The sequence below is a fragment of the Juglans microcarpa x Juglans regia genome, chromosome 8D (genome assembly GCF_004785595.1).
Source record: "Juglans microcarpa x Juglans regia isolate MS1-56 chromosome 8D, Jm3101_v1.0, whole genome shotgun sequence".
NCBI classification, from domain to species: Eukaryota; Viridiplantae; Streptophyta; class Magnoliopsida; order Fagales; family Juglandaceae; genus Juglans; species Juglans microcarpa x Juglans regia.
Window position 1 is genome coordinate 11,625,348 of NC_054608.1, and position 24,909 is coordinate 11,650,256.

The 24,909-nt window shown below is 34.8% G+C and overlaps 1 protein-coding gene across 1 annotated transcript; it reads right to left on the reverse strand.

The window, feature by feature from the left end:
* Window positions 1-22,264: 22,264 nt before the first annotated feature.
* LOC121243577 (probable galacturonosyltransferase-like 1) lies at window positions 22,265-24,035 on the reverse strand. Its single transcript, XM_041141703.1, has one exon. It carries the CDS (start codon window positions 23,868-23,870, stop codon window positions 22,746-22,748), a length of 1,125 nt encoding a protein of 374 aa, XP_040997637.1. The 5' UTR covers window positions 23,871-24,035; the 3' UTR covers window positions 22,265-22,745.
* Between the last annotated feature and the right edge of the window lie 874 nt (window positions 24,036-24,909).

The window sequence follows — 24,909 nt, forward strand, 5'->3', positions numbered from 1 at the left end:
TTTGGCCTTCCACCTAGAGTAAGAAGCCAACTGGCTGCGGCAGTGGATCTAAAAAAGTCGTTATTGAAACATCTCTGGGTGGACTGAATGAGAGAGCTGATAGAAATTCAAATGCAAAATAAAAACAAATTAATTAATCAAATCACTCGAAATAAATCCGAACTCGTTCTGAAAATAAATGAACCAGAATTTGAAGACGAAATTTAACCTTGGAGATTAATTGGAGACTGATTGACATTCGGAAAAACTCAATGGTTCGACCCATTTGCTCATAACATGCACATTTTCCAAAGCCCATTGCCAAAAATCTCCAACTTTTTTGACTTTCATAGGAGTCTGGGTCGTGTCTTTAGTACTGCATGTCATTGACAGCTTTGTTTGTAAACCGACTGAACACAAACAAAGACCTTGCTTAAAGAGTGCAAAACCTTGTTTTTAGCAAATTGCCAAAACAACCAAGGCAATGTAATTGCATACGCAGGGGGTGTTCTTTGGGGATTGGCTAATCCTGTGAGAAGAAGAGCCTTAGTGAAAACGTGGAATGATTATTAAGAAAGTGGAATGATTATTAAGAAAGAACAAACAATCAGAGTATTTTAAAAAGAGAAGTGGTCACAAACAGATTTTATAAAAGTAAATTATAAACTGACATGATTTCATATGATATGTTAAATCTACTTTACAATAAAAGTAGTTTTACAATCTAATTTATTATATCAAGACACATTTTTGTGAATTTACTTTTGTGAATTTTTTTTACAACGCTTCTATAGACAATCACTGGTGCAGAACTGACGTGACATCGGCTCACATCAGCCAATATTAAATTAAAAAAAAATCGAAATAGGCAAAAAAGGGGAGGGAAATCAAAGCCGATATTGTTCAGCATTGCTCGAGCTGAACCAGAGACACTTCCTCTGAAGGATCCCATTTGTGGTCGCCGTCGTGGGTAGGACCGAACCGGTTGTTGCGGTTTCCATTCGTCACACATTCCAGATCTGAGTCGCGGTCGTCATCGTGGGTTGGATAGAGAGAGGTCTGCTTCGGTCTACTTCTTCCATTGTGATTCGGTTCTTCATATGTGAGTTTTTGTTTTTGTTTTTTTTTTTTTTCTGTTGTTCTTATTCTATACACATTTCTTGTTATTTCTTCATATTTCCTTTTAAAAATTTTCTCTTTGCCATTAGGGTGAGTTGCCCTTCCAATGATGACTTCTATATGTTTATACTTTTATTCAGAAATTTCGCAGCATCATCTTTGCAAATTGATGAAGTATTTTAATATCTTATCAAGTGTCTTCTTTCAACTGAAAGTTAGTGTAGGAGTTAAAATGACAGTGATAGATGTAGTTGCTCGTAGCATAGTCGTGCCTCTGTGGAGACTATTTGGGGGAGTTTCAAATGCCATAACAACTGTTGAAACAATTAGGTTCCAATCTTAGTTATTCTGGCTGTGTAAATATAGTCTACGCTTTTGGTTATTAGTCACTGCAATGGATATTGTTGTTTTCTTCTCTCTTGCAAAGTGTTCAAGATATGACACCAAAGATAGTGGGAAGAGTTCCATAACCTCCCATCATTACTCTAACCAAAAGATATTTAATTGCACTTAAGAGCATAATCTATAAAAAGTAATGAAAATCAACTTGGTTATAAGCCTTTGAGAAACTTGGGTTGCTCCATATTTAATTGCACTTAAGAGCATACAGGAAAGAGAAATGTCTTTGAAAAACTTGGGTTGGTCCATATCAACTTATAAGCCTGGTTATATTGTTACAATGGCGGCTGGCTTCATGGGGGGATGGGGATGGAGGCTGGCTTTGTGGGGAAGGCGATGAGAATGGAGAATATGAAGAGAATTCACTTCATGGGGATGATGATTTCGACTGGGATGGAGGCCATTTCGTCTTCGTTTGAATTAAATTAGAAACAACGTCGTTTTGAAATGTGCCATGTAGGATGAGGTGACGTGGGGTTCCTCAGGTCGGTTGTAAGTAGAATTTTTGTTTTTTTTTTTTGTTGTTGTTGTTGTTTTTATTTTTATTTTTATTTTTTATTTTTTATATCTAAAGCATTTCTCCTTTAAAAAACTTATTCGAATAGTAGTATTACACATCTTAGTTCTGATAATTCTGCTTTAGCATCGGCGAAATTGTTTTCATGATGGTCTTTTCTGAACCACAAATCAAGGAATTATGGAACCATAATCATTAGATTTCATTTCTTTATTTGTTTCTATTTTGAGTTCCTCTTTGGAACGGTCCGACTGGTTTTGGGCGTTTAACAACCCCCAATCAAAGGACGCCACGTCAGAAAGTTTACACTAAAGAACATAAAACCAAAGCATCTGATAATTACATTGTCTTTCTTCATCGTCTGTCGCCCAACATTCACATCCACCATCGTCCATAGCAGTCATGTTTCACCGTCGTCCACATCAAGTGCATTTGCCTAAGTAGTGTCCATCTCCACCGTCCCTTCAGCAGTGTCCTTCATTGCTGTACCCAAACATGCATCATAGTAATCACAGACCCATTTCAGATAATCACAAATCCAATCACAAATCACAAACCAACTCAGATCACAACTCAAACATGCATAAAATAATCACAAATTCAATTCAGATCACCATTTGTTTTGAACAAAAAACCATAACATAAAAAAGTCCATTATTACAAATTTAATTCATAGGAAATAACATCACCATTGGTCTTCATGACTGGTGGCCGGTCGTCGGCTAAGAGGGTGAAGAGTCCAATCGCGTCTCGGCTGAGAGGTTGTGGGTTTCCGTTGAGAGAGGTGAAGGGTTAATGCCGATGTGAGGGTAGGAATTGGACAATGCCAATGGTGAGGGGAGGGCTTGGTTGTGAGAGGTGGGGGGAGGAGGGTTGTGGCGGTTCGCCTAGGGGGGAGGGTCTGCGGGTGAGGGGTTCGGCTCGAGAGGGTGTGGAGGCAGGGCTCGACACCAGTGTGAGGTGGTTGCAAGAGGGGGTGGGGGGAGGAGGGCCACATGGGGGTTCACCTAGGGGGGAGGGTCACGGGTGAGGGATATCGCCTGGAGGGGGGGGGGGGGAGAATGATTTTTGGTGGTGGGATTTCATTTTGTTCTCGTGAAGATTACTCTGTGGTGCAGTTACAGTGTTGATAAAATGGGATCCATACGTGACATTTTTTCATTGGTGGGCTGGTATTTAGAGAAGAATAGATGGACCGGTTTAAAGTCTTTCTCTTCTATTTTATGTGATGTATTGTTTATTTTAAGAGAAATGTTACAGAAAACCTTACACCACATACCTCTACCTAACCAACATGTAATTTGTTATTTTATTTAAACACACATTTTAAGATAGAATGACAAAAATAACAAATTACATGTTGATTATGTAGAGATGTGTAGTATAAGGCTTCCATATAAAACTTTTCTTATTTTTCATACTTGCACATAATTTTTTTTGTCATTAATAAAATTTTAAATTCTCATGATAATTTTTTTTTCACATCTCACTAGCCAAGAAGATTTCTTGGTCTCTTTTTACAAGTTTTTTTTTTATTCATTTTCTTTGATGCCTATGCAAGTAGATATATTTCCAAAAAAAAAAATCATCCGATAAATTCACAATGTCATTTCCCCAAATTGTTTTACATCTTTCCTTTCAAGTCTTCTACTAGCTTATTTTAGCATGTTTTATTAGTTACATTTAGGTCACGATTAAGTTAACAATTAGAGTGAAGGCAACAAATCTATCGTTTTTTGGAAGTGTGTAAATAAGTGTGAGAGTTTAGAGATCAGAGAGAGGTTTCTCGTACTTGAGAATTGCTATTTATACTGAGACTTTTTTTTGGGGGGGGGGGGGAGGGGAGGGGAGGGCAGGGACGGATCGTGTATGGCCCTATGGAATCCATGTCTTTTTACTGTTCCTTTTGTCAAAGTCCTTTAGAGATCATGTTTTAAGATATTTAATTGCACTTAAGAGCATAATCTATAAAAAGTAATGAAAATCAACTTGGTTATAAGCCTTTGAGAAACTTGGGTTGCTCCATATTTAATTGCACTTAAGAGCATACAGGAAAGAGAAATGTCTTTGAAAAACTTGGGTTGGTCCATATCAACTTATAAGCCTGGTTATATTGTTACAATGGCGGCTGGCTTCATGGGGGGATGGGGATGGAGGCTGGCTTTGTGGGGAAGGCGATGAGAATGGAGAATATGAAGAGAATTCACTTCATGGGGATGATGATTTCGACTGGGATGGAGGCCATTTCGTCTTCGTTTGAATTAAATTAGAAACAACGTCGTTTTGAAATGTGCCATGTAGGATGAGGTGACGTGGGGTTCCTCAGGTCGGTTGTAAGTAGAATTTTTGTTTTTTTTTTTTGTTGTTGTTGTTGTTTTTATTTTTATTTTTATTTTTTATTTTTTATATCTAAAGCATTTCTCCTTTAAAAAACTTATTCGAATAGTAGTATTACACATCTTAGTTCTGATAATTCTGCTTTAGCATCGGCGAAATTGTTTTCATGATGGTCTTTTCTGAACCACAAATCAAGGAATTATGGAACCATAATCATTAGATTTCATTTCTTTATTTGTTTCTATTTTGAGTTCCTCTTTGGAACGGTCCGACTGGTTTTGGGCGTTTAACAACCCCCAATCAAAGGACGCCACGTCAGAAAGTTTACACTAAAGAACATAAAACCAAAGCATCTGATAATTACATTGTCTTTCTTCATCGTCTGTCGCCCAACATTCACATCCACCATCGTCCATAGCAGTCATGTTTCACCGTCGTCCACATCAAGTGCATTTGCCTAAGTAGTGTCCATCTCCACCGTCCCTTCAGCAGTGTCCTTCATTGCTGTACCCAAACATGCATCATAGTAATCACAGACCCATTTCAGATAATCACAAATCCAATCACAAATCACAAACCAACTCAGATCACAACTCAAACATGCATAAAATAATCACAAATTCAATTCAGATCACCATTTGTTTTGAACAAAAAACCATAACATAAAAAAGTCCATTATTACAAATTTAATTCATAGGAAATAACATCACCATTGGTCTTCATGACTGGTGGCCGGTCGTCGGCTAAGAGGGTGAAGAGTCCAATCGCGTCTCGGCTGAGAGGTTGTGGGTTTCCGTTGAGAGAGGTGAAGGGTTAATGCCGATGTGAGGGTAGGAATTGGACAATGCCAATGGTGAGGGGAGGGCTTGGTTGTGAGAGGTGGGGGGAGGAGGGTTGTGGCGGTTCGCCTAGGGGGAGGGTCTGCGGGTGAGGGGTTCGGCTCGAGAGGGTGTGGAGGCAGGGCTCGACACCAGTGTGAGGTGGTTGCAAGAGGGGGTGGGGGAGGAGGGCCACATGGGGGTTCACCTAGGGGGAGGGTCACGGGTGAGGGATATCGCCTGGAGGGGGGGGGGGGGAGAATGATTTTTGGTGGTGGGATTTCATTTTGTTCTCGTGAAGATTACTCTGTGGTGCAGTTACAGTGTTGATAAAATGGGATCCATACGTGACATTTTTTCATTGGTGGGCTGGTATTTAGAGAAGAATAGATGGACCGGTTTAAAGTCTTTCTCTTCTATTTTATGTGATGTATTGTTTATTTTAAGAGAAATGTTACAGAAAACCTTACACCACATACCTCTACCTAACCAACATGTAATTTGTTATTTTATTTAAACACACATTTTAAGATAGAATGACAAAAATAACAAATTACATGTTGATTATGTAGAGATGTGTAGTATAAGGCTTCCATATAAAACTTTTCTTATTTTTCATACTTGCACATAATTTTTTTTGTCATTAATAAAATTTTAAATTCTCATGATAATTTTTTTTTCACATCTCACTAGCCAAGAAGATTTCTTGGTCTCTTTTTACAAGTTTTTTTTTTATTCATTTTCTTTGATGCCTATGCAAGTAGATATATTTCCAAAAAAAAAAATCATCCGATAAATTCACAATGTCATTTCCCCAAATTGTTTTACATCTTTCCTTTCAAGTCTTCTACTAGCTTATTTTAGCATGTTTTATTAGTTACATTTAGGTCACGATTAAGTTAACAATTAGAGTGAAGGCAACAAATCTATCGTTTTTTGGAAGTGTGTAAATAAGTGTGAGAGTTTAGAGATCAGAGAGAGGTTTCTCGTACTTGAGAATTGCTATTTATACTGAGACTTTTTTTTGGGGGGGGGGGGGAGGGGAGGGGAGGGCAGGGACGGATCGTGTATGGCCCTATGGAATCCATGTCTTTTTACTGTTCCTTTTGTCAAAGTCCTTTAATGCGGTGTGTCACATCAACGGCCACTACGACAACTTCGTTGATGTGGCATGTAGCGAGGGTAGTGGTACCATTAATGTGGCGTGATTTCTCGATTTGCCTTATCTTGCTGGCGTCCTTGGTGGTCCGTTGATGTTTACTTATCAAAGGATCAAGGGTCCCCCTTGCTTCTCACCAGTTTACGTGGACAGGTACTCAAGGATTAGACGCTGTTTGAAGGGTCTTCAGGTTGGCGAGTTCTATCCCCATACAATACACTCCATCGTAGATGTTGCGTCTAGGGGGTCTACCTGTGGGCCGGGTTAAAGAGTCTACTTGTTCTGGGTTGGGCCTTCGCTTCGTGTTTCCTTAATTTCCATTCTCAGGCCTGTTATGACAGAGGGAGGAAAAATCAGTGTTTTAAATTTCGTACCCTACCGGCTGGTACGGTCGAAATTTTTCGTTTCGGCCGTCCGGCTGGTACAGGTACTATATCTGTTCCGTACCGGCCAAAATACCGGCCTATATTTCGGCCGGTACAGGCCGATATTTCGGCCTGTGTTTTTTTTTTTTTTCGTTTTTTCAAACTACAAGCTTATTTTTTAACCCCTAATTCATATTAGACTATTTATAATTTTTATATATATGTATTTATATATAATTTATTTATATATAGACTATTATTTTAGAATATAATTTTATATATATTTATATATATAATTTATTTATATATCGACTATCCCGAAACGCTATCCCGAAATGGTACCGGTACTAAAATATTTCGTTCAGTGCCTTGACCGGTACGACGTCCGGTACGGTATTCAAAACATTGGGAAAAACCCCTTACGTTGTGCATTATGATGAATTTGTGGAACATTGTTGGGTTATTTTATTTATTTGATCAACTTTGATTAAATTCAGTAATGATTTTTTATTCAGTTCCTCTTTGGGCAGGTCTATTCTATAAAAGGAGTTTATCGGACACCAATAATAAGATAACACTTAAGCATTGCATAAAGATGAAGCCTAAACCTAGTTGCACCATAACAAGGGCATTTGGGTCAATTATAGAAATCCTACTTGAATAGAAAACCTTCACTCTCAACAAAATCCCTTGGACAGAAAATAGTTGCCACCTCTCCGCATTCCACCGTAGCCTTCGACCAAACGCCACATGCCGTATGCCGGTGGGGGAGATTCAAAGTAGACCGGCGCACCCCTTCCTATCTTCCGTCGCACACGATATCGCATTCCTCATTCCAACTTCACCCTAAAACGAGTTGATTCGTACGCCCACTGCCCATTCCTCATTCCAGTTGCCACCGTACGCTGCACTGCCCATTCCTCATTCGTCATCAAGCACAATCATAATCTAGAGAATGGTAGATATATGCTTCCTTTTTTTTTTTTTTTTTTGCATGAGTAGTAAGAATACATGTCCACATCAACAAAAATAGAAGGGCATTACTCATGGTGGAATTACAATGTGTTCAATAAATATATCTCAGAATTTAAAACACCACTTTAGACGGGTGTGTGTTGGGGGAAACTGTAAGGAACCAAAAGAAGAGAAGAAAAGGCACAAAATGTGCAGAGAGTTTTCACACGAGAGGAGCTGCAAAACTGTGCAGAATCTTTCTGTAATTATATAAGGAATGTACAGTCCTTAGGTCCTCATATACATGTCCATCTCAACAAACTAACAGAAAAATCTTCCTAGTACAGAATACAGCTCATCAGAAAAGGGAAAGTATTTACAACAAATAAAACAACAATTAAATGTGTAGAGGAAAGAAACAAATGAATAAGTGATTATCCTTTTTCATTTCTTTGTGTTGTGATTGAGCAATCCGTATTTGGTGTTGCTTCATTCTGGGCTTGAGTAATTTGCTTGTGGGCTTTGACATCTTGAACTTGGGCTGGATGCATACTATGTAATAGCCCCCCACAAGATGGAGAATAGAGATTCACTATTCCCATCTTGGACAAATGCAAGTGGAGAAGATATGCAGGCAATGCCTTGGTGAAAATGTCGGCTATTTAAGATTGAGAAGCAATGTGAGAAGTGATGATGCTACCTTCTTGAATATTATCTCGGATGAGGTGACAATCAAGCTCGATGTGCTTGGTTCTCTCATGAAAAACTGGGTTGGTAGTGATGTGTAGGGCTGCTTGATTGTCACAAAAAAGTAAGACAGTTTGTGGATGTTGTACCTTCAAATTAGTGAGTAAATATCTGAGCCAAGTCAGCTCGGAACAAGTGGATGCCATAGAACATTACTCAGCTTCAGCTAAGGATTGAGATACCACATTTTTTTTTATTTTATTTCCATGACACAAGAGATTTACCATGAAGGATACAGTAACCTGTTGTGGAGCGACGTGTGTCAGGGCATGAAACCCAATCGGAATCACAATAAGCTCGAAGCTATAACTGAGATGTAGATGATAATAAAATGCCTTGACCAAGGGCACTTTTGAGATATCTGAGAACTTTGTTGGCTGCTGACTGGTGTGAAGTTGTGGGTTGACCCATGAATTGACTCAAAAGTTGGACTGCATAGGAGATGTCTGGTCGTGTGATGGTAAGATACAGCAACCGTCCAATGAGCCTTCTATATGAACTAGGGTCAGAAAGGGGCTGTCTAGATGCTTTGTTCAGTTTAAAATTTTGCTCAAGAGGTAGCTTGAGTGGCTTGCAACCAAGTTGACCCGAATCTGAAAGTATGCCTTTCTTTGAGATATATGTATCCCTTTGGAAGATCTTTCAACTTCTAAACCAAGAAAATAAAGCAAGCAACCAAGGTCTTTGATATGAAAGTGAGTATGCAAGAATTGTTTAAGAGATGCAATGGATGTTGAACAATTTCCAGCAACAATAATGTCGTCAACGTACACTAATAATGCAGTGAATGAAGCACCATAAAGCTTTGTGAAGAGACTATAGTCAACTTTTGATTGCTCAAAACCAAAAGCAATTAAAGAAGTAGAAAACTTGGAATACCATTGTCTTGAGGCTCGTTTAAGGCCATAAAGACTCTTAATCAGCTTGCATACCTGATGAGGTTGCCCTTTATTGTAACCAGGAGGTTTCTTCATATATATTTCTTCTTCCAAGTCACCATGAAGAAAGGCGTTGTGAACATCAAATTGATGTAAGGAACATCCCTTTACTGTTGCCACAGAAAGAAACACTCGAACTATGACTAATTTTGCAACTGGAGAAAAAGTTTCAGTATAGTCGATGCCTTCTTGTTGTGTAAACCCCTTTGCCACAAGTCTTGTTTTCAACCTTTCAATGGAGCCATCAGAATTAAATTTGATTTTGTAGACATACTTACAATCAATGGGTTGTTTACCAGGTGGCAAATCAGTGATGACCCAAGTCTGATTTTGTTCTAAGGCATTCAACTCAATTTCCATGGCTTTACACCAGCCAAGATGTTGTATTACTTGCTTGTAAGTAAATAGCTCAGAAACAGTAGAAATAGATGTGGAAAAAACAGTAAATGAAGGGGTAAATTTCTAGTATGAAATAAATTTTGTGAGGGAATGAGAAGTACCAGGTTTACCTGTAGAACTCTCGGGCAACAATTGGGTGGGGTTGTTGAGGGAGGCTTGTGTGCAGTGGAAATCTTGCAAATATTGTGGTGCTCTTTTTTGCCTAGTGGATTTGCGAAGAGGGAGTTGATGAGTTGTTGGTGGAATGGAAGAAGAAGTAGGGATGTTGGGATTGGGAAGAATGGAAGAAGAAGGGGCTAAGTTATTGGTGGAATCAGAAAAAGTAGGGATGGAAGGAGAGGGTGAAGAATTTGTAGAAGGGGAAGGAAAAGAATGGGAAGGAGAGGTTGGAAATTGAAATAAGTACAAAGGTTTAATAAAAACCAGAGTATTGTCAGTGGAATGTGATGGAGTAGACAAAGAATGAAAGGAAAAAATGGATTCATGAAACACAACATCTCTAGAAATAAAAATGGTTTTGGTCTCAAAGTCAAGCAACTTGTAACCTTTAATGCCAAAAGGATAGCCCAGAAATATATATATACATACGACCTCTAGGATCAAAATTTTTCCTACCATGAGCAAGTGTAGATGCAAAACACAGGGAACCAAAAATTTTCATGTGAGCATAGGTTGAAGGTTAATTAAATAAGAGCTCATATGGGGTTTTGTTTTGAAGAATTGGGCTGAGTGTTCTATTTATGAGGTAAGTGGCTGTGAGGACACAGTCATTCCAATATGAAGTGGAAGACTAGCCTCAAACCTTAATGCTCGAGCAATATTCAATAAATGTTGGTGTTTCCTTTCTACAATGCCGTTTTGTTAGGGGTGACAACACAACGTTTTTGGTGAATAATACCTTTGTTATTGAAAAAATCAGTCATGTGAAATTCACTCCCATTATCACTTCTTAAGATTTTGATTTTAAGGTTAAATTGAGTCTCAATCAGATTGGTGAATGACTTTATGCATTTTCTGATTTCAGACTTCTGTTTAAGGAGATACAGCCATGTGGTACGGGTAAAGTCATCAACTATGGTTAAGAAAAATGTTGATCCATCATATGCAGTGGTGGAAAAGGGTCCCCAAAGATTGCAATGTATCAATTCAAAAGAATGAGAAGTTTTATGGTGACTAGTAGGGAAAGGAAGACGATGCAATTTAGCTAAAAGGCAAATGCAACAAGGCTTTCTATTAAGAGATGAAACATTGTTCCTTACAATGGGATCATGAATTAAATTGAGACATTGAAAAGAAAGATGACCTAGGCGACAATGCCAAAGGTCATTATTAGCAACATTACTCAAAACAGAAGCTGAAATTTTAAAACAAGTTTGTGAAAACTGTGAAACTTTGTCAACTAGGCTTGAAGAGGAAACTGCAATATGTAAGAGGTGATATAGGACATTCCTCACTTCACCCTTCCCAATCGTTGTCCAAGAGACAATCTCCTGAATGAAACAAACATCAGAGAAAAAAAGCAGGCAGCAAGTAAGAGAGGCAGCAAGTTTCTTGGCTGAAATCAGATTAAAAGTGAATGATGGAACATATAATACCTCAGCGAGACAAATGGAAGGAGTGAGTTGGAAGTTACCCATTTGTGTGACTGGAACATCAGTTCCATTGGGTAATTTTACAGAGTGGGAAATGGTGTGAGTGGTAGAAGTGAACAAAGAGGGGCAGCAGACCATGTGGTCTGTTGCACCCGTGTCTATTATCCAAGGAAAATTAGTGGAAAGTCATGGGTTGTGTGTGTGAGTGGATAGGCACAAAGATATACCAGAAAAAGTAGAAGCAGAGGGAAGGTTGGAGTTGGACTGAATCTGGTTAGCCGAATGCTGAGCAGCAATGCAAGCATCCCTTGGTTGAAGTAGAGCCAATAGTTGTTGATACTGAGCCTTAGTCAAACCCACTTTATCATCACTGAATGCCTCGAGGTTAGGGGAGGATAAGATGGTGGATTGGGTTGCAAACATAGCAGGAGGTTGGGATTTGTTGAAAAATTTATGGCCAGGTGGATAGCCATGTAATTTATAACATTTTTTAGCTGTGTGATCAGTCAAGTGGCAGTGGGAACACACAGGGGCTTCATCATTGCCAATTTTGAAGCAAGTTTCAAGGGTATGACCCGTGATTTTGCAGTGAGTGCAATAAGGTCGGTTGGTTTTCTGGTTGGGTCTTGATTGGGGTGGAAATTTAGAAGCAGGAAATGGTTTCTTGATGGCTAAAGCCATTGAGTCAGGGGATGGGTTATATTGAACAAGATGGTGCTGGCGTTCTTGTTGTTGGATGAGGGAAAAGACCTTAGTGACAGGCGGCATAGGATCTAAAGGCATTATTTGGTCACGAACATTTGAGTAAACATCATGCAATCTCATTAAGAATAACACATAATCATGCTGATATCGATCCACAAGAGTTTTTGTGGAGCCACAGTTGCAAATAGGGATAGGGTCGTAGATAGAAAGCTCATCCCAGAGGGTTTTGAGCTTCCCATAGTAAACACTTACAAAATCATTCTCTTGGAGAATACTGGCAAGAGATTTCTTGAGCTGAAAAATACGGGGTCTGTTCTATTGAGAGGATCGACCTTGGAGATTAAGTCAAAGCTCACGAGCGTCATCCACAAATGCTACACTAGACTTAATGGATGGGTTGATAGAATTTTGTATCCACGACACCACCATGTCGTTGTTGCGGTTCCAGAGATCAGTAAGAGGATCGGCATGGTTAGTGGGGTGTGGGATGTCGCTGGTGATAAAACCTAGCTTATTCTTGGCACGAAGGGCACGACGCATTGCTCGTGACCAGGTGGCATAGTTATCAGCAGTGAGAAGGTCGGTGACAAGAATCACGGCGGGATTTTCGCCATTGTCAAGCCGAAAAGGGTTGCTGTGGTCAGTGAGGTTCAAATATCGTGCCATGGTGTTGGCACGGAAGGTGTTTGATGTTGGGTTTGTATGAAGAGAAGAAGACTCAGAGTGAGTGGAAGAAGAACTATCAGAATTTTCGTGAAGATTAGCCATGGAAATTATTTCTCAAGCTCTGGTACCATGTAAGGAAGTAGGAACCAAAAGAAGAGAAGAAAATGCACAAAATGTGCAAAGAGTTTTCACACGGGAGGAGCTGCAAAACTACGCAGAATCTTTCTGTAATTACATAAGGAATGTATAGTGCTCAGGTCCTCATATACACGTCCATCTCAACAAACTAACAAAAATATTCCTAGTATAGAATACAGCTCATCAGAAAAGGGAAAGTATTTACAACAAATAAAACAACAATTAAATGTGTAGAGGAAAGAAACAAATGAATAAGTGATTATCCTTTTCCATTTCTTAGCAATCCGTATTTGATGTTGCTTCATTCTGAGATTGAGTAATTTGCTTGTGGGCTTTGACATCTTGAACTTGGGCTGGATGCATACTATGTAATAGAAACAATGGCATGCATCTTTGCACTAGCAAGCAAAAGCGTCTCATGAAACCCGTGAAGGACTAAAAGGATTTTGGCATTTAACTTGGTCTCATTGCTCTTACATATCACATAGGTATAATTGAGAGCACAGAGCAATAATTAAGAAATTGGCCATACAACAATTACATAAAAACTGGCCTTACAACAAATGGGGGCTGAAATTATGCTTCAGCGAGGGAGGGGGGGGGGGGGGACGTAGGAGAAATAAGACAGCGAGAGAGATGGGTTTTACAGGCAAAGGAATAAAAATGAGAAAGAGAAAGAGATGGTTCGTTTCAGTGAGAGAGGGGGTGCAGGAGGAAGAGAGAAGGTTTGTTTCAGCGAGAGAGGGGGGACGTAGGAGGAGAAGTTCTTCGGGAGATGGGGAAGAAGAAAATGAGAAAGAGAGAGAAGGCACTTGTAGATTGAGAGAAAAAAAATTCTTTTGAAATGCTTCACTCAAGCTAACCCATGTATAGCATACGTGACAGCTTTTGATTGGATTCTATTAAATGGGAAAAAACGAATTGACTTGTGTGAAGTTCTCTTTTTTATTCTTTTGAATATATCTATTGCAATACGCGCATACTGATAGAAAAGAGACTGCATGCTTGTATTTACATCGGTTGGACCCTCAGAATTTTTGTTCAGCCCCTGTAGGGCTGAGCACCGACTGCTTTGGAGTCGGAGGGCCCAACCTCCGACTTGTCGGAGCGGAGTCGGATTTTTGGACTTTTTTTTTTAATTTTTTTAACTTCATATTTGACCCACTTTTTAAAAAAAAAAAAAAATTGTGGGCTTTCAAATTTCAATTTTCTCAAAATTACAATCCAAACTTATTAAACTTTTGATTATAATAAAAAAATACAACTAAATAAAACAAGTAACATACTAACATACATTCAAAAATTAAAAATTAAAAAAAAAAAAAGTCATATTTTTACATGTACTCCCATCATCCATGATTCCATATCCACATCCAACTAATCACTACAATAAACAAAGGCACCATATACGAAATGAAGATTAAAAAAAAAAGCACCGTATAGTTACTATAGTATACTATTATAATTACTATGAATCTATTTTTAATTATATATATTATATATATATATATGAAGATTCATAAAATATTATTATATATGAATATTAAAATAAAAAGGACCGTATACGAAATGAAGATTCAAAAAATAGAATTACTATTTTATATATAATATACTATTACTATAATATACTATTAGTCTATTACTATATCTTATAGTATAATTACTAATAATATAGTATCATACTATTAGTATGTTAGTGATTTAATATTATATATATATATTAAATCTCTAATCTCTTTCCTTGATATATATATATATTAATATATATAAATATTAGTAATACACTAATAGTATTAGTGTTAGTTATACTAGTAGTGATATTAGTTATACTAATAGTTATATTAGTATTAGTTATTATTAATACTATATATTATACTAATAGTGATATTAATATTATATATAGTTACGGTGATTAGTATAACTACATTAATATTAGTTATAGTGATTTAGCACAACTATATTAGTATAAGTTATAGTGATTTAGTATAGATATAATACTATAAGTTATAACTATAGTCTATAATAGTATTAGTATAAATATTAGCATTAGTTATAGTGATTTAGTATAACTATATTAATATAAGTTATAGTGATTTAGTATAGTTATAATACTATAAGTTGTAACTATAGTCTATATTAGTATTAGTATTAGTTATAGTGATTAGCATAACTATATATTAGTATTTGCTATAGTGATTTTAATTTAGTATAACTATATAATACTATTAGTATAAATCACTATACTAACTATATCCCTGATAGTATTAGTATACTGATACTAGTATATCACTATAGTTAATAGTATCATATAGTAATATAGTATAAGTAATTAATTCTATAGTGATTTATATAGTAATTTATATATAGACTTAAAGTAGATTACTAACAGTATTAGACCATAAATCTAATTAATATACTAATATATATTAGTATTACTAATATATTTATCAAAAAGAATATGTTGAGAATTTATTAAGTCAAAAAATATAATTAATACAAGATATTGTTATATAAAACTTATATGAATAATACTTTAGTTACTATACATTAGTATTATATGTTATTCTAAATTTATATATTAGTATTTATCCATTAGTATTACATGTTGATGTTATTATGCATCTAAGTGTTTATAGTATATTATATATATATATATATATATATTAGTATTACATGTTATTATATTTATACATTAGTAATTTAGTGTTACAACTTACATGTAACATGGTAGTAAATTAGTAATATTGTAAATTTGTAATAGTATGATATTCACATATAGTCATATACTAAACTATTATTATTTATTAATCAATTTAGTCTATATACTATAGTATAAATATATTATTTAACTAGTATATTATTGAGTTTAACTAACTATATAAGATATAGTTGTATAAAATTTAAATGATTAATATATAGAAAAACACATATTTTTATAAAATATGTATAAAATCAGAGGCGGAGTCGGAGGCAGATCGGAGCGGAGCCGGAGTCGGTTCGTCAATGACTCCGACTCCGACTCCAACTCCGATTTCCAATAGGAAAAAAACTCCAACTCCGACTCCGACGGAATAGGAGCGGACTCGGAGCGGAGTCGGATTGTCAGATTTTTGCTCAACTCTAGGCCCCTGGTTGGCTGGTTGGGATTCCGCAATCTTTGCTACTGCCCCTTTCAACTTTATTGATCAAATTTGTCAATTAAAAATAATAATAATAACAACAAAACAAAGGACTTGTTGAAAGTATACCTTTTCCTTTAACTTAGTTATTTCACTTGTCAATTCAATCTTTTTAAAAAAGAAAAAATATATATGGATAAAAATAATCATAATTTTCATTAGTTTTGATCTCGTTTATTTTTACAATTTCTCTCAACTTATCTCATTTTATTTAATTATTACAATTTTTTCAAATTTCTACACAAAATAAAATAAACAATTCAATTTTTTTTAAATCTTAAAATAAAAATAATATTAAAAAATATATATTTTAATAATATTTTATTCAACTTTTAATTTTATACTCATTTCATCTCATTTCATCTCATCTGTGAAAACAAAAAACATAAAAATAGTGATTCAATTAAGGTTGAGATATTATTTTTCCCCTTCCTACTTCCTTTCTCCGTGAGTGAAGCAACACAAAATCTAACGATTCAAACCCAAAAGATAGAGAGCCATTGACATGTGTAATAACTGGGAGTATAAGTCTTTGATCTCTCAAAGAAAAAGAAAGAAAAAGGACTGAAAGCTCTTCCTGATCTAAAACCAGAGCTGCTTAGAATGTTGGGAACCATTAAAAAAAATAGGCAAAAAAAGAAAAAGAAAGGTAAGGCTGATCTAACAGGGCAACTACCCAAAGATGGTGGCAACTTCATGTGAAAGAATAGAGTAAGGAGCAGTGTAGCTTTCAAATAAGCCCCCAATTCAAAACATCAATAAAAGATAGCACACATGGCTGAAAGCTTACTCTGCTTTGCTTTCGTCAATAAAAACATAATATGCTTCCTTTTTTCATATTTATTCAACTAGAGATATTCACATAAAGTGAGTTCTATAATATTTAATGTTCATTTTATGCTGATTGAAATATTTATACGGAATTTAATTAATGCTATAGGACTCACTCCTTATGCCTCTCTCTTTTCTACTCGAGGCCCTCAATTTAGACAATAACTTAGACCTTAATTGGAGAGGGATGTGATCTTATAATTTTTTGTAGGATCAAGATATAGACCTCAATGTATTTAATGTTAGGGTCAACATTGTCTTAGGGCCGGGATGTTTGGGGAATGAGATGAGATGAGAATTTTGTAAATAGTAGTAAAATAGTTTGTGAATAATAGTAAGATAGTTGAAGTTAATTATTAATTATATATTGTGTTTTGGGAAAAGAAAGAAAAAATTGAATAAAAAATTAAAATATAATTTTATAAAATTAAAATATTATTAAAATATAATTTTTTAATATTACTTTTGTTTTAGGATTTGAAAATATTGAATTGTTTTTTATTTTTTATTTAGAAATTTGTAAAAGTTGTGCTGATTAGTTTGAAAAAATTGTAATGATTGGTTTAAAAGTGTTTGTGCTTAAACGATCTTTAGGAAGGAGATGAGATGTAATGAGATGAAATATGTTTCCAAACATCCCCTTAAGGTTGTATATAATGATACAGAAACCTACAAACTACATCTCCCTCCTCAAATTATAGAAAATCTATAAGTCAGAAAATTGTAGAGTTAAATCGAGAAACTAAAGGTCGGAACTCGTTACCCGACTTAACTACCTTTAAATTAAGGTGCTGTTTGGATAATGAGATAAAAGTTGAAAATTGAATAAAATATTATTACAATATTATTTTTTAATATTATTATTGTTTTGAAATTTAAAAAAGTTGAATTGTTTATTATATTTTGTATGAAAACTTGAAAAAGTTGTAATGATGAGATGAAACACTTTCACTATCTAAGAAGAGCTACCCGACAAAATATCCTAAAAAGTAAGGTCAAACCGAAAAACCGGTCAGGACCGAACCGGACCGAACCGGTTTTACCGGTTTTGAATCGGTAGGGTCCGGGACCGGTTTTTAGAATGTGAAAACCGGCCGGTTCCGGTTTTAGGATTTTTAGGACCAGACCGGTTGATAAAAAATATATAAAAAAATAATATTTGTATTATTGTATATATAAGTTTTATACAAAATATTATATATATATTAAGATGTATAAGTTTTATATATTATGTATAATTATAAATTTTTATATATAATATATATAATTATATATATTCATAAATGAAATAATTTCTTATTATAATTTATAAATTATTACATAAAATGTTAATACTAAATCACTAAAAGTTTATAACTAATACTAATAGTAAATATATAGTTTATAACTAATACTAATATATAACTTATAACTATACCAATAGTCTAATATTAATACTATTATATAGTCTAATATATTAATAAAAGTGTAAAATAGATATTTTTAAATTAGTTTTTTTTTTTAAAAAACAAAATTTTAATGACAAATTGTGAAACTTATATTTTAAAAAAACCGAAAAATCGGATCAGACCGAAAATCGAAAAAACTGGAAGTACCAGTTTAGGAGGGTAACCGGTGCGTAATCAGTTTTGAAAAATACAAAACCGGTACATACCGGTTCGGTCCTAGATTTTCTTCAAAACCGAACCGGACCGGTTACACTCCTACTGAGAAGGCTGAATGCCTTTTTCTTCATACATATTTTTAATAATTTTAAATATTTTAAAAAAATTCACAATATCATTAAAAATATACTTACTTAATCACTAAGAAAAAAAGAGTATTTTTTAATCACTAAGAAAAAAAGAGTATGGGTAGAAATACTCGAGACCCAAAATCGAGACCCAAGCATTTCTCTTAAATTAATTTCATCTCTACAGTAATGTGATGCCCTTGTCACAATCTTTTTTTTTGAAATTACTTCCTCTCTACACAAAGCATAAAAGGAAGACTAACAGAAAAAAAGCAAGGAGATAGATTGTCTTCTCTGTTTTTTCTTTCAATCTCTGTAATGGTCAAACAATACATTATAGTTTATGATAAATACAGTCTAAGACGGAAAGTAACATAAACAATAGAAAAACAAAATCATTCCAAATTTCGTTATTAGGCAAGGAAGCATAATCGCAACGCAAGTTTCTTTTTTGGTAATGGTCTACCAAAAAGTTGCAGTTCCTGATAGGTACAGCCTAACACAGAAAAATCTACGTAAAAAAAAGCAATTGACATTTGAAAATTTAAAAATAATAATAATACCGTTTATTATAATATATAATAAGCAGATCAAATGTGAACTGCTTATAATTAAGTTGAGTAATATTAAATACAAATTTTAAATAGATAAATCTCATATAAGTCCTTTGAAAAAGAATGGATCTCACTAATAAAATATAGTTTTTTACGTTTTTTTTTTTAAATAGAGTCTACTTTTTTACAAGGATTTATATAAGCCTCGTCTATTTAAAATTTGTACATATCATTTTTCATGCTAAATACAGTTTAAGGAAATACATATCATGTTTTAAAATAAAAATGGAACCCACTATTAATAAATAATTTTTTTATGTGATTCTCAAATTTATTTCTTTTTTTAATAAAGAGTGTACAGAACTTACAGACTTTAACATTATACTAATAATTTCCCTTTAATTAAAAGTTGTTATATTGAGCTATGAAATGTCATTTCAAAGGGACATTTCAGCCTATGTTTTATTTTTTCAGCCAATGTTTGATATACATCCACGATGTATTTCAATTTTCTTTATTCCTCCCCAACTAATTGCCGAAGACCAAACTCATATATAAGGAAGTTAGTTAAATATTAACAAAAAAAAAAAAAAAAAAAGTATGAACATGACTAAACACAGCATCGACAATGATTATATCAATTTAATAATTGCCACATGTAACACATTTTAAAGCAATAAATGATTATATCAATTTATGAGACGTTAAATTTATTTTACACGAATTTTTTTTATAATTTGCTGTGTTACTGCATCAAATCATGTGATTAGTTTATATATTCAAGCATTTCTCTCAAACTATAAATCTTAACTGTCAAAATTCAGAACGTTCTATCCTATAGAACAAACTAAAAATTTTAAGTAGTTCATTTCTTTTTAGGAGTCGTTTAGATTGAGAAATATTTTTAACTCATCTCATCTCATCATTACAATTTTTTTTAATTTCCACACAAAATATAATAAACAATTCAATTTTTACAAATTTCAAACAATAATAATATTAAAAAAAATAATATTTTAATAATATTTTATTCTCAATTCATCTCGTCTCAACTCACTATCCAAACAGCTCATTAATCTCTCAATAAAAGTTTTATATTGGTAAGGTATTAATTCATATAATATTAAAGTAAATCTTAGGTGAAAAGTTTGGTTGTTTTGCATATTAAATGGTGAATATGAAATTTCATGGATTTGAATGGAAAGGGAATTATAAATTCAAAATATCTATTAATCATCATATTTTTTATCATCCCATAAAAAAAAATCTTTGAAATTCAAGTCGTTCAAACTAGTCTCTCTCTCTCTCTCTCTCACACACACACACACACACACACACACACACACGAAAATTCAGCTGAAATCTGACTGGAAAGATGCCTACCAGTTCAAGAATTTGTAAACCAAAAAAGAAAAAAAAATCTACAATCGATTTGGCAAAATCCCACTATTTTTTTTTTAAAGTAGCATTTAAAATAATAAAAGCACAACTGGGAATATTTTATATTTTATTTATTTAGTTGTTTTATTTATTTATTTAATATTATTTTTGGATTTTTTTTTTGGGGGGCGGGGGGGTGGAAATATATAGTGGTCAATCTAATACGTTGAGCGACATGTATGGAATAAAAGGTGCGGCGACCGTACGTCAGAATACCCACCCCATGAGGCCTTGCTGATCCTGATCATATGCCGTGCATAAGTTATAAAATCTTAAAGGTATGCCACGTGTCATTCATCTAATTCAACTTGTTCCTTGCTCTCTTGCCACCCTACCGACACTTTTTTTTTTTTTTTTTTTGACTTGAAGAAGAAGAGGATCTTACAGGTTGGCTTTTGAATAACTACTTTTCTAATTGACCAATAAAATGTTAATATTTGAAGGAGGCCAGTCATGATTAATGATTAGTAATCAAATTTTTTTTTAAATGATGTAATTTACAGTTTTGAACACGTAAATTTCTAGTTTTTTTTTTTATTTTTAAAAATGATAAATATAGGATATAAATAAAAAAAATTATTTTTTAATGATAGACCGTATTTTTTTTTAAAATGAAGTGCGTAAAGTTTGTATACTCTAATACTGTATTTAGCATTATTTTTTATATTATTATTAAAAATTTTAGTTTATGGTTTTGTCAAAGAAATCCAAGATAATAATTAGGTAATGGGTCACTCGGAATTAGGTTATGTGTGATGATCAATATATATATATATATGGACTCAATAGTCAATTAGCTGGAAGTAATATTGATGAAGTTTCTTGACCATCTTAATAAATGATTATATCTAAAAATAAATACACTTTTGCTTTAAAAAAATGGTAATAGAAAAGTTTAAAATATACTTTTTTCAAAATCAATTTAGGAAAATTAATTTGCCTTAATTTACCATGAAAAAAAAAATTTGTTCATGAATTATGGTTAATGAAAGACTACTGATCTTGTTAATTTAAACAAATATTTATAAAGATATTAAACCCATTTAAATATAAAATATCGAAACTCTTCCAATCATGTTCTGATCATGATCATCGATCACTAGTCATGAGGTACTATTTCCTAATTAATCTCAGGCAAAGACGACTTTATTCGAATTGGTGGAAGATGCAAAAATATCAGCAGCTGGCTTAAGTGTCTTTCCAGCTGCCACAATCCACCAAGAAAACAAACATATATACATGAATATTTTTCGAAACAAGAAAAATGGATCATAGAAACTTATCAAAAAAAAAAAAAAAAAGAGAGAGAAATGATTTGTATACAAATTTCGCGTAATTTCTTTTGTAAAAAAATTATTTTTTATTAGTTTAATTATTTTTTATTTTTTATAAAATATGACCTATAAAATTTATACATATATAGCAATACACTTGAATAAGAACATAGGGTATTAATTAAAATTATTTGTTTTGATTGATTAGTCAGTAGAAACTACACAATCTTTTCAGAGTTTCTACAATCTTTTCAAATCTGACATAGGTTTGGACTCTCCTGCCTGCATTTTTTGTTCTCGTATAATTCCTTTGATTTTGACTATGTCTATAGTACACTGATCTCCGGCCAACCAAATGATCAGCTGCAGAAAAAAATGAAGAAAATGGAAAATCTTAACTCAGAACACTGATTCCAATGAAGTAGATCGAAGATTTGCTGAGAAGGTTTCAGAAAAAGATATGAAATTATTTACATATTTGTTCTCTCTCTTCAAGAACTAAACCAAGCAAAAATAGCTCTTTTGCTGTACAGATCATAGAGTTTGATACAACTATCATATATCCTTGATTGCAAATAGATTAATGAATCCCATTTCGGGGAATTCGAATCTTCTCTGGCCTTATTATTGCACAAAAGTAGAACATTAATGAAAGTTGGGGAGAGATCATGTGTTGATATTTATTTATGTTTTATTTTGGTATATGTTCTGAGCTCCAGGCCTGCTGGGTTTGAACTTTGAATCATGTATATGATCTACAAGAACAAAAAAACTCCTTGCCTTGCAAAAAGACGTACGAACGGTTTCGATTCTTTCTTCTTCCTTTGGCCCTCCGACTAAACAGGCGCCAGAGAGAGCATACTCCAAGTTTTTGATCCTAAAGAAGTGTAATTTCTGCACTTGTTAAGAATCCAAAGAAAATGGAGTCTGCAACAGATCGTATGGCGCCCAAAGAGCGTCCAGTGGGCAAGGCCGGTTCGCGTCTAGTCGAGCCCAGGGCTTTCCTTTCCCGCTCCAATGCAAGAGACTCACCGGACCCGGGTGTAGATCCCGGCAAAGTCCCCGAAAGTTGTCGCCGCCGAGTCCGTGCTGGTTCCACCTGTGATTCACAGGAGCTATGTTACCGGCAAACACGAGCAGAAATGGCGGCAGAGATCCCAGTTCGTATAACCTCATCCTCTTCTGGAGCTCCATCCACTCCTCGATCCTTCTCGTGAACTCTCCAGCTCTCCACCGGTCAAGATCGATTACCATCACGCCGGTATTGAAGTAACAAGCTTTACGGTTGGCGAAAGTCAGCGACAAAGATGGATTGGACCAAAACGTCGGGGTGAAATACGATGTGAAATTGGCATTGCAGTACTCTGGAGCGGCGAGGACGGAGCTCTCACCCAGTGGGGTGGCGGCGAGCTTGGCAATGTCGTCAACGAGGATCAGGTCGGAGTCGAGGTAAACCACTTTACGAACGCACAAAGGCAAGAGATTAGCCAAGTAGCTGCGAGCGTAGTTGAGAGGACAGTCCAAGGCGGAGCGGATGGAGGTAGAGATGAGGCCGGAGACATGAGAGTCATCGAAGTGGTAGACTTGAAATTTGAGGTAAGGGAAGGAGTGGGCGAGGGTGGCACGCAGGAGGGAGGCGTTTGCAGAGGCTGAGGCGACGAAGTGGAAGAAGATGTTTTCTGGGCAGGAGGAGTGTTGGAGGACGGAGAGGATAGCAGCCACGGAGCCCCGGATGTATTGGGTGTCCAGAGTCATTGCTACATGTACAGCTCTATCAGAGCAGACATTGTTCTTGTGGTTGATGTTAAGGCGGCTGCTCTCATCATCTTCTTCTTCTTCTGCATCATCTTCTTCGAGGTAGTTGGTTATGGAAGAGCAATCCGGGGAGTTGTAGAATTCTGGGGCCTCTTTGAATTGCTGGGAGAGAGTGGTGGTGGCATTAATGGTGGCAGTACTAGTGCTGGCTATGAAGGAGGAAAATAAGCAAGAAACGAAGATCAGGAAGAGAAGGAAAGGTGGTTTAGGCATGGTGGAAGCTAGAGAAATCTGAGAGACAGATCAGAGTTGGGAGAGGGAAGAACTATAGATGAAAAGATCTGAAAAAAGCAAAGCTTTTTATATTATTGGGGTGTGAGGTTGTAAAGTTTGAAACGCGGTTTTGTTTAAAAATAAAAAAAGGGGAGAGGCTGAGCTGAGCACAGCCTGAGAGTCAAGGTGGTTTTTCATTTCCTTTTTTTTTTTTTTTTTTTTATTTTTTATTTTTTATGCAATAAAGTTTGGTGAGTTTAGATGGTTTTTGTACTTGCGCAGGGAAACAAAAAATAGGAAAAGAAAATGGCTTTTGTACCTTTTTGTTGACGGATTCCCTCAGCTCCTACATCTCTTTCTCATGTTATTGTCATTTACATTTTACTTTATTTCACAGGAAGGAAGGAAGAAAAAATATGGGGCTTGAAACTTGACACAAGCAGGAAAGGATAGGGGTTGCTTTAAGGTCCAGAAAATGTTTTAAAGAAGAGAAAAAAAACAAAGTGTTTGTAGTATATATTTCTACCAACTTTCATGGGACCATGGCAGTATATATCTATAGTCCTGATTAATTTCCAAATATTGATCTAGCTTGACCGTATGTCTACAGCTTGTTAGGGCCAAAGAGATGTTGATGTTGCTTGTTAGGTTTTTGAGCAATATGGATTGAGCATTTAATACTATGTTGAGCATTGCACGGTTTGGATTCAGAAAGTATTTCATATCATTTCATAATTACAATTTTTATTAATTTCTACATAAAATATAATAAACAATTCAATTTTTTTAAATCTCAAAACAATAATAATATTAAAAAATAATATTCTAACAATATTTTTTTTAATTTTTATCTTTTATCTAAAACTATCTCATCTCATCTCTGAATCTAAACCAGCCCTTAATACCATGTGACTATCTCTTTCTGCATTAGAATATCCCGTTTGATCGGTTAAACAATTGGAAATGATCACCTTACAATGTGTAATTTTTTATTGGCAGCTTAGATTATGTGATCAAGTGGCATGGTTCTTCATGCTTA